The sequence below is a fragment of the Sinocyclocheilus anshuiensis genome, unplaced genomic scaffold, assembly GCF_001515605.1.
Source record: "Sinocyclocheilus anshuiensis isolate Anshui unplaced genomic scaffold, SAMN03320099.WGS_v1.1 scaffold415, whole genome shotgun sequence".
Lineage (NCBI taxonomy): Eukaryota > Metazoa > Chordata > Actinopteri > Cypriniformes > Cyprinidae > Sinocyclocheilus > Sinocyclocheilus anshuiensis.
This window is the reverse complement of record NW_015552655.1, coordinates 690,693-701,491: the sequence shown is the minus strand read 5'-3', so window position 1 is coordinate 701,491 and position 10,799 is coordinate 690,693. Positions and strand designations below refer to the sequence as shown.

Genomic DNA, 10,799 nt, shown 5'->3' with positions numbered 1-10,799 from the left:
TATATTCTATTGCAGTAGGCAAGAAGAATATCCTTGTAATTATGTGAATTTGATCGTATGATTTAAGAGAAGAGTTTGGATATTCTGTGTGAGTCACATGGACTGCTGTTATGATTAATTATGATGCTTTTTAAGCTTGAAAACTTGCGTCCGGACTCATTTTAGTTGTACGTAAATGAGCATACAGCACATTTTTAAAATGAGCTTCTTTTGTAAACCACAGAGGAAAGTCAGTCGTACAGGTTTGGATCGAGCGAGGAAATTATGACAGAATTGACATTTTTGGGTGAACTGTTCCTTTAATATCAGTCAAGAAGCAGATCCCACAGTGTGATATTTCTGTGGTTATCTCTCTGAATAATTAAGATAAGGTGATTCACTTATGATGAGGACATGTTTGTATCACATCACTGCGTTTGTGTCTTTTTCTTTCTTGGGGTTTGTTTCCTACGTATTTGTTCTATGTTGTGAAATGTGAATGTATAACAAAAAAAAACTTGTGATAAAGCAAAGATTACATGATTAACCTTCATTATTGTGATTATTACTACCGTTGCTGCAGTTGTGCAAACACGGAGACATAAGGTCAAACTCCTGTTTTCAATCTACAGCATACTAAAACTAATGTTTTACCATTATTAATAATATAAATGTATTTCTACCTATGTGTTTATTTGTTTACACATTATCTATTTATACCAAATAATTTAAATAAAATTAATGCATTTTAATACAGTAGGTATTTTTGGAGTTCTTAAGCTACATTTGTGATCTACATTCATAATTTCTACTGTATTATTGTGCAGTTAGGAGCTGTTTCTATGATCAATAAATGATGGGCAAACTAAAAGTATCGACGCCATTGAATCCGTATCATGTTACACCAAAGAAAACAGACCATGGCCTAATTTACACACTATTTAAAGCAGCACTATGTAACTTTTTCTGTGTTCAAAATTTGCCATTTCATTACACCAAATACACAAAATAATGTTCTTTTTAGCAGCTTCATATGACCCCTTTAATTTCAACACTCAGGAAAGCAAATCCATCCTGCGGTGACCTCTTGTGGTGAACCTCGGCAGGACTGGGTTTGATGATGGGCACAAGTTTGACCTTTAGTGGAGAAAGACTGAATTACAGAGTTATGCAGCTGTGCTCTATTTGATATACATCCTCAATTAATCTGAAAATCCATTGAAAGCTGAAAATGCATTGCTTGTTATAGTCAGGACAAGTTCTTAAAAGTAGAATTAAGATCTGAAAATAAACATGATGAAACAATGAGATCATTTTAACATCAAACCATCGCTTCTGGTTAAAATATGTGTCCTCTATCCATTATATTGCATTCTCCAGTGTAAAAGTGGTCTGGTCTGAATCAGGAGAGAAATCTGCACAGATCAAGCACCGTTTACAAGCCAAAGCAGCTCTAAACAAATATGTTTGTGGATTTTGATGTGAGAGACAACAGGAGATGGACTTTTTTCACTGGAGATGTTATTATGGATTATGGACTGGTATTTTAGCTGGAAACAACAGTTTGAAGTTAAAAACGTCTTGCAGTTTGTTTTTTTGTTCTGGTCTCTGAATCAGGAGAGAAATCTGCACAGATCAAGCACCGTTTACAAGCCAAAGCAGCTCTAAACAAATATGTTTGTGGATTTTGATGTGAGAGACAACAGGAGATGGACTTTTTTCACTGGAGATGTTATTATGGATTATGGACTGGTATTTTAGCTGGAAACAACAGTTTGAAGTTAAAAACGTCTTGCAGTTTGTTTTTTTAATTCGCGTTGATACTATTTTCAAAAGGTGTATATTTTCAAAACTTTTTGTACAAAAATCCAAACTGATCTCATGCTTTCACTACAATTACACGTATTTTCATCCACACAATCATTGTTTAAAAAAACATACGATTATTGTAATATATAGAGAACATTTGATTTAATCACAGAAACACAACATTGTGATCTTCTTTCAATTTAGTACTTTTAGCAATCCGTTCATTCAAGAGCAAACAATGCAAGAAACATGCTTCAAATCACTTTTTTTTTATTTTTGCAGAATACAGGCAATATTTGTCATGTTAGAAAATACTCTTACATTACCTAACTTGCATAACCCACATAAAATCCATAAAGTTCTGTCAATGCAGTAAATGTCCTCGCTGTGCCACATGACTTACTGTAGCTGTAAGGTAATGTGCAGTCTCTACCATGGTATACGCCTCTACATACAGTATATGGCATAATGTAATGTAAAATGCTGTATTTGATGTCATCTGTCTCCCTTCTTCTGATACATCTCTGATCAGTTCCTCTCCCTTGTATCCTGCTGTATGTTTGGTGATTTTGTCAGGTTTTGCTCACTTGCTCACTTACACACACACACACACACACACATACACAGGTATTCCTATCATTATGGTGACATTCCATAGGAGTAATAGGTTTTATACTGTATAAAAGCCCCCCTCTCAAAAAAAGTCTCCCACAAGGACAAGGATTTCAGATATTGCAATCTTTGTGGGGACATTTTTGTCCCCATAACATAAAGTTTCCCTGAACCACACACACACACACACCCACACACCCACTTACAAAATAGTGGTTATCATCTAAGATAAATCACTTATAGTGTAAAAATAATTCAGTGCATTTGATTATCTGTAAATTGCAAACAAGTTCTTAGAAACTATATCTTCTGAATCTATATCTATAGATATCTATAGATGCACCAAATGATTCACTGATTAACCATTAAGATGAGTTAGATTAAATGATAAACAAATGTATTAAACTGAATGAGAAGACATGCAAATGAAAAATTTAATAGTAAGAGCTTTATGAAAGGCTGTTACAGTGAATGAAACATTTAATAGATGAAACACTTATTTTGTGTAGTGAAAAGGATACTTTGTGATTGTGTGTATTGTACAAGATAACTGAAAATATGCTGAAATGTTTGAAAAAAGTGCACTTTTGATGATCTATTGTGATATTAGTACTAAGAGTTTTGAAAATGTAACAATTGCTTGTGAAAATAGAACCAAAAGCGAAAAAAAAAAAAACTGTAATGATGGATTTGTTTCTTACAAACACGCAGCTTTTGGCTTCACAAGATGTTAACTGATGGACTGGAGTGGTGTGGATTACTGGTGATGCTTTTATCAGTTGTTTGGCCTCTCATTCTGACTGCACCCATTCACTGCAGAGGATCCATTGGTGAGCAAGTGTTGCCATGCTAAATTTCTCCAAATCTGATGAAGAAACAAACTCATCTACATCTGGGATGGCCTGAGGGTGAGCACATTTTCATTAGGTGAACTATTGGGGGCAGTCCTGGCCTAATGGTTAGAGAGTTGGACTTGTAACCCGAAGGTTGCGGGTTCAAGTCTCAAGACCGGCAGGAATTGTCGGTGGGGGGAGTGAATGACCAGCGCTCTCTTCCACCCTCAATGATCATCACCACGACTGAGGTGAGACCCTTGAGCAAGGCACCGAACCCCCAACTGCTCCCCGGGTGCCGCAGCAATATGGCCTCACTGCTCCGGGTGTGTGTTCACGGTGTGTGCACTTGGATGGGTTAAATGCAGAGCACAAATTCCGAGTATATACTTGGCCACAAATACTTCACTTTCCTTTAAAGCATTTTCACAAATCCCAATGGTGATGCTTCTTTCTCACATTGATCTGTGTGCTGTGACCTCTATTGCATTAATCATAACTGGCATTAAACTACTGTTAACTATTGGCAAAGTTATAGAAAACTCCATTACCTTAGATTAATAAAAAGCCATTTGATTATTTGAAAGAACATTAATGTGGTTCTTTTTCTTCAAGGATCCCTCATTCTTTCTCTTTGCTCGCCTGTTTAACGTACATAGTGTACACTCATCATCCTGTCTTGATCCGCATCCCGTCCAGGTGCTTGTATATCCATTCTTCCACATCTTCTGTACTTCAGCACAATGATCAGCACGATGATGATCACGAACAAAATCAGTGCTGCGACCAGTATGTACCACATGCGTCCGAACTCCACTGGTTGTGCTGAGAGAAAGATTTTATGATAAAAATGAATGACACGTGAATCGAAAACTGAATGTGACAGTTAGTGCATTTATACATCATTGCAGTCAACCTGAAAGAGCATGAGTACCTGCGTAGCTGTAGTCGTTGCTGAAACGGGAGAAACCTTTCCCGCAGTCCCTCCGGCAGCTGTACAGTCCTTCATCTTCTACAGTAATAAACTCGTCATTTTCAGTTAGTTTTCTGCGTGTGTATGGGTCATTAAAGAGTGTGTGATACCAGTGGTAGGACGTGCAGCTGGCAGGACAGTGAGGACAGGAACACCGCAGACTGTTAGTAGACGCTGAAATCACTGCAGCAGGAGGCTTCACCTGTACAACAGAAATAAAGACTTAAAAAAAAAAAGACTGTGGCGCACTGATGATTTCAGACGAATATAGTATTCATATATAGTGGTATTTACATAGTATCTTTGCTTTATACTGGATTGTAACTGGTCCAAATTAAGCAGAATAAAAAAAAAAAAAACTAATTAATTTTTCCCCCTTTATTAAAGCAATAAATCAAGAGAGGCTGTGATTTTTACAATGGGTGAAGGTTTTTAGGCACAATGCAAATTTAATTAGAATTTCAAATGTTTCTATTTATTACACAATTACAATCAGATGTTTTTGTGAATGTGTATCTTTAAGTACTAGTTATATGAGCGTTAATGATGTTAATTCAGTTAATTCTGTTTTTGTACCTTAGCATTGTCAGCACCATGTGCCACCAGTTAAGATCATGGGTTAAATATGCTTAAATGTATCAGTTCTGACAGATTTAGTGAGTAATTAGTTAGACTGATTTAAACCAATAACTGATTCATTAAAAGTACTGACTCATAAGAATCATTTGTTCATGAACTGGACCATGCTGGTCGTGCGGAATGCTTGTTTTTGGGTGCAGCCAGTGAAAACAGTGAAAGAGAAAGATGTGATGGATTGCTTTTATAATTTTATTTTAGATTACTTACTTTAATTTACTTAAAATGTAAAATATTATTATCAGAATTTTTTATGATTAATTTATTATTATTATTAACATTATTTCTATTGTTACACATAGTACTGCATGATATTCTTACGTATGTTAAAGAACACCATGGTACCATGTCCAAAAAATATTTTCAGGTACTTTTTTTGTTAGTACATGCAGTATTAGTGGTTCTGTATTAATGAAAGTGTGAGGTAATGCAGCTGTTGTTGTGTTTACCTATAACTTTTAACTCCTGAGCATCAGAATCTCCTTGCTTCTGTGCTGCTTCTGCAGTGATGTGGCTGTACCTGTAGGTGGCGTGGCAGCTGTACTTGCCGTTATCAGTTTGTGTGGCGTTGGTGATGGTGTATGTTCCTTCAGATGTGGTCTTGATTTTTTTTGAATCCTTATAGAAGATGGCCTGTTCCAGCTTCGGTCCACCCCAGACTACACACCTGAGAGCCACAGGCTCCCCCTGCAGCGCAGGAACGGCCGGAGGAACCAACATCACCATGAGCTCTGAGAAACAGAGACCAAACACAGGTCAGACTGCACATGCTGCTGAAAGAAACCTTAATCTAAACGTTTAGCAGATTAAATTTATTTTAAAATTGACTCTTTGTTTCCTTCTGGGAAAACAGACCAAAATATTGATGACATCATGTTGCACTCACAGGCGTATCCAAATTTTTGTCCAATCAAATGCTCTCTAGAATTAGAACATCCCTCCTCTTAAAGCCAAATGCAACCAAGTAGCAAATCATGGTGTTACTGTTGGTGTTACATGGAGTTTAGCCACACTATTACTGTATATCACAGAGTGGCACATTCCACATCCTGTGGTTTTGGCAGACTGGCTTCAATATAAGCTGTTTTAGACTAATGAGAAAGTTTTGAGTTCTGAAACTTACAGGATGTTTTTATAGTACAATGACCTCTTTTATGTCAAAAGATCAAGAGAATTTTGGTTTCTCAGTTCATAACCCCTTTAAAATAAATATTAAATTTATTTCAATAAAAATGGGGGGTACAGTATGATTCAGATGGTTATTTAATAGACCATTTCTTTCAAATTCAGTTATTGTGAAAGTTGGATTCATATGATTGTCAAGTTTAGATGTTACATGAATTATAAGAGCGTGTCAGACTGATGGGAACTAACTGACATAACTTATGAAGTATAGCAGTCTGCATAATGCAATTAGAAGTGGACTACAAATGCAACAGAAGGCATGTTTTTTTTTTCAGTGGGCTCCAGTGTTGCTTTGGACCCCACTGCATTGTTTTGACTTTCATTGTATGGACAAAAACAGTCAAGCTGTTTTTCAAAATACCTTATTTTGTTTCATACAGGTTTAAAGTGACAGTGACTTGTGTTTGCTATCCCTTTAACTACACACAGGTGATCTGAAATACAACAGGAAGTGGAGTAAGGAGTCACCTGTCATTTTCAGAGTCACAGCATTGCTTCGAAGATCTTTTTTCTTTTTCTTGCACCAGAAAGTGGCTCTTTCTGCCTCCTTTAATTCTGCAAATATAACAGCTCTGTTCATCTTCTCATCAACATCGAGTCCTAGACTGAAGGTGCTCACTCCCTTCAACACAAAACAAGCCCAGTCCTTCAGATCATCGTCCGCCTGCAGCACCAGGTTTCTTCCATCTCCTTTGGTCATCACAGCACCTCCTACAGATGGAGAGAGCTGAGCGAGAGGCTCCAGCTCTGAGAGAGAGAGAGAGATCATGAGAAACAGCAGGAGGAACAGATGATCATGAACATTTAGGATGGTGTTCATACCCAGTACAGTGAGTGGGTACGGGTCACTCTTTGATCCGGCCTGCTCACATTCATACATCCCGTTGTTTTCTGGTGTTACTGCAATAAGAAGCATTGAATAATCCTCGTGTGGTTGTACTTTTCCGTTAATAAGCCATTTTGTTGGTTTACTCCCTCCTTTATGGTTACAGATCAGAGTGACGTCATCTCCAACATACACCTGTGGGAACTTCGGCCGGAGAGACACTGAGAGAAAGAAAACAGACATATAAGACACAAATCTTCTATAATGGCAGGTTGTCTGACTTCTCTACTATTATGAAATATGATTGATTGGCAATAATTGAACACAGTGATTTAGTGCTGTCTACTCTGCAAAAAAAGAACATTCACTTCCTGGAATGGATAATTAAAAGGTTAATTTGTTCATTCATTCATTCATGCATGCATTTATACATTCCTGCATGCATGCCAGCCTACATTTGTACATGCATGCATATATGCATTAAATGAACAAATACATAAATTAATACTTTTCATGACTACGCTAGAAACATCAGGATGCTTGTTGTGTTATGATGTCTTTGTCACTAGATCTACACATATTATTAGTTATTAAAGATCTGCACTTGAATTTGCTCAACTCTGTGCTCAGAATAGATTTGATACTGTATGATATTAAATCTTTTGTTGTTTTGAGGATCAGGCAGAAAACATCTTTAGGCATTGAATTTTACCATATGTTGTGGTTCATAGAAAAGTGTGTCATAAAACATGTTTATGTATTTACCTGTTGGTTTCTGTCCCTTGTTCCCCCTTATGAGAACGAACAACACTGTGACATAAAAATAATTACTATGGAATTATTTTTCTGGATTATGAAACTACATCTTTATTTTATGCAGAGTCAAAAAAAAAGAAAGAAAGAAAAGCAAATTACAAATCTTCTGATAAGATGCAGTTTTAACCTTTAACCCCTTAAAAAAGGCTTAAATGTGCAGATTTATTGGAATGAGACAGACACACCAAGTCAGTTCTGGATGCATAATGACTTAAAACATGACCAAAACAATGATAGAGAGTTACTGACCTGCTGCAATTTTGAGACCACATTGAAAACCTGGGTTTTTATCCCCACTGACCATAGAAATAAACAGGTTTTAGGGCCCTGAAGAGTGTAAATCTACACTATTTGTAGGCCAGTAACCAAATGCAATAAATTAGTGACCAGTGTTGGCTGAATTACTCAAAAAAAGTAATCCACTACAAACTTGTACAAATCACAAATTTACAATTACAACTAGCGGCTGAGATCATTCCTGTAGCTAATTTTATATAATGATTACAAAAGTTGTCTAATTTTTAAAAAGGTTTTTATTTAATGATTAAAAATAAATTAAAATTAGCCTTATAAAATGAACTATTATTTATAAGCTTTTTTCACCTTCTTGGGCCTGAAATGGAGGAATTTTGGTCAATATTGATAATTAAACAATATTTTGCTAAATGTGCTTTTGTGCTGAAACCTTGTCTGGTTTAGGCCTGTCATGGATAAATAAAGATGACAATAAAACCAGTAGGTGGCAGCAAGCCCTTGTTTTGATAAGTTATTTCTTGAATCGTTCAAATCAAATGACTCGTTCAAAACGGCTGTGCATACCATCCATCCTAAATTCTATGTGATATTAGTAATTTTCAATACTATTTAGGGCAGACAGGCTGAATAGTATGCACATTGGGATGCAGGGAAAGTGTCCATCTGAATGGGCCGTTCAATCACTGGCTCACTTGATTCGTTCAAAAACTGATTCGTTCAAGGAACGAAACACCATGTTACTATGCACTGCTGTATAAAATTAATAGCACATTTGTGCTCGCGCATGTAGGTCTACTGATATTCAGAAAAGTACATTGCTTGTGAAATGAATATAAAAACATAAAAACTCATACATGGGTATATTTTCTTTAATTGCTTGAATTATAAGGTTAATAAGGTTCATCGCGCAGTGAACGCTTTTGGACTCTCAAGACGTGTTTTTGTTTGGTTTTTGCAAAGTCGATGACTCGATAATGTCAGCTCTCCTATCATCTCTCAGTCCCTCACAGTTACACATACAGCACAATAACATTATGTCAGGGGAATGTTTTTAAATTCTAATGAAGGAAAAATCATACCTTTACCGTATGTAAAGTACAGTACTTTTTTACCCCCCGCATCCCCCCCTCAATTCGAGTCCTGCTTATATTAGTGTAATTGTGACATAAACTTGTACACATTTACTAGTTCAACTTTTCCCAAACTATAATGCCAGACTAAAATATGTGAAATCGAGTGCAACATTTTGAAATATGATAGGGAACCTTTCATTGCATCTAAATGTTGTATGACTCGTCTGCATTTTAACTCGCATTCTCCGGTGATTTAGTAAAGGGCTGACGCGCAAAACATGATTTAAAAATGCATTTTACTTCATATTTTTTTCTTAACACTGCACTTGTAACTTAAGTAACATAATTGTTTTGACATTAGTAACTTTAGCCTAATCAAATATGTGACCCTGGACCACAAAACCAGTCATAAGGGTCACTTTTTTAAAATTGAGATGTATACATCATCTGAAAGTTGAATAAATAAGTGTTAAAAAAATAAAACACTTGTCATGAAGGAAAAGTTTCAATATCTCGCCTTCGCTTTCATTTCGAACCATCTCCAAAAAGACATTAAAAAACTAAACATATGATTTACAAGTTTAACATGCGTTTTATCAAAGTAGGAAATTAGTGTTCTTGAAATACGAAACGGAGGCGGGTCCGGACTGAATTCCCTCCGGGTCCGGATCCGGATCCGGATTGTTCAGACTTTGAGAAGCACTGCCATAGACTGTATGGTTTTTACCTGACAGTGTCAGCAGAGACCTCGTGTCCATCACCCGATCTGATCCGCGCTGTCCTTCAGAAAGAGAAATACTGTATGACTGTCTGATGGACAGAAAGCATGTGCAAATGTTTCTTTGAAGTTGATAAAGAAACACGTCTTATAAGTTTTCTTTTCTTTTGACGTTATGTTGTCTTTCTCTCTGGTCTGATCTTTTCTTCACATCAGGGGTGAGGCCAGAAATATTTAAGTGGGTGGGCCCACATCAGGCCCCTAGCCAGCCTAGTGGAAGGCTGGGTTCCTTTATTTATTTATTTTTCCTTTTCCCAAAAGTGGACCTTTCTGCAGTTTCCCCTCTCATTTCGTAATTAATCATAAGGTTCAAATACTTAATTTTGGTGACTTTTTATGCTCTAATTTGTGCTGGATTAGCTTGTCTGCTGGTATTTTAACAGCATGCTTTCTGACGCATACACCTAAAATATTAACTTTAATATTGTCAAATTGCTTACCAAGCACATGTACCACCTTTTTCAGTCCAAACACACACACACACGTGAATGGAGCGCTGACACAGAGGAACACACATCACACACAACTAGTCAAAATTTTTTGAACAGTAAGATTTTCAATGTTTTTTAAAGTATTCTCTTCTGCTCACCAAGCCTGCATTTATTTGACCCATAATACAGCAAAAGCGGTAATATTGTGAAATATTTTTACTATTTAAAATAGCTGTTTTCTATGTGGATATATATTTTATTTTATATAAATTATAGAAATGAATACCTTTATTTAGCAAGGATGCTTTAAATTGATCAAAAGACATTTATAATTTTACAAAAGATTTATATTTCAGATAAATGATGTTCTGAATTTTCTATTCATCAAAGAATCCGTCTCGGGTCACGACGAGGCGTTCCCCCATAGCGACCCCTAGAGGACACAGTTCGAAGTTCCCATGAAAGGGAACTGAAAAATTTCTACTCAGTTGTTTTCAACATAATAATAATATATGTTTTTTGAGCAGCAAATCAGCATTTTAGAATGATTTCTGAAGATCATGTGACACTAAAGACTGGAGTAATAATGCTGA

At 36.3% G+C, this 10,799-nt stretch overlaps 1 protein-coding gene across 1 annotated transcript in view; it reads right to left on the bottom strand.

Annotated features, from left to right (window-relative positions):
* Window positions 1–3,579: 3,579 nt before the first annotated feature.
* Window positions 3,580–10,799, bottom strand: part of LOC107667154 (high affinity immunoglobulin gamma Fc receptor I-like) — a 10,394-nt gene continuing 3,174 nt past the window's right edge. The window contains exons 2-8 of the mRNA XM_016458750.1: window positions 9,725–9,778; window positions 7,619–7,663; window positions 6,850–7,074; window positions 6,496–6,774; window positions 5,299–5,573; window positions 4,168–4,408; window positions 3,580–4,058 (exon numbers count right to left, since the gene is read on the bottom strand). Coding sequence (XP_016314236.1) covers window positions 3,880–4,058; window positions 4,168–4,408; window positions 5,299–5,573; window positions 6,496–6,774; window positions 6,850–7,074; window positions 7,619–7,663; window positions 9,725–9,755 — 1,275 coding nt within the window. The 5' untranslated portion in view covers window positions 9,756–9,778 and the 3' untranslated portion in view covers window positions 3,580–3,879. The remainder of the gene's footprint in view (window positions 4,059–4,167; window positions 4,409–5,298; window positions 5,574–6,495; window positions 6,775–6,849; window positions 7,075–7,618; window positions 7,664–9,724; window positions 9,779–10,799) is intronic.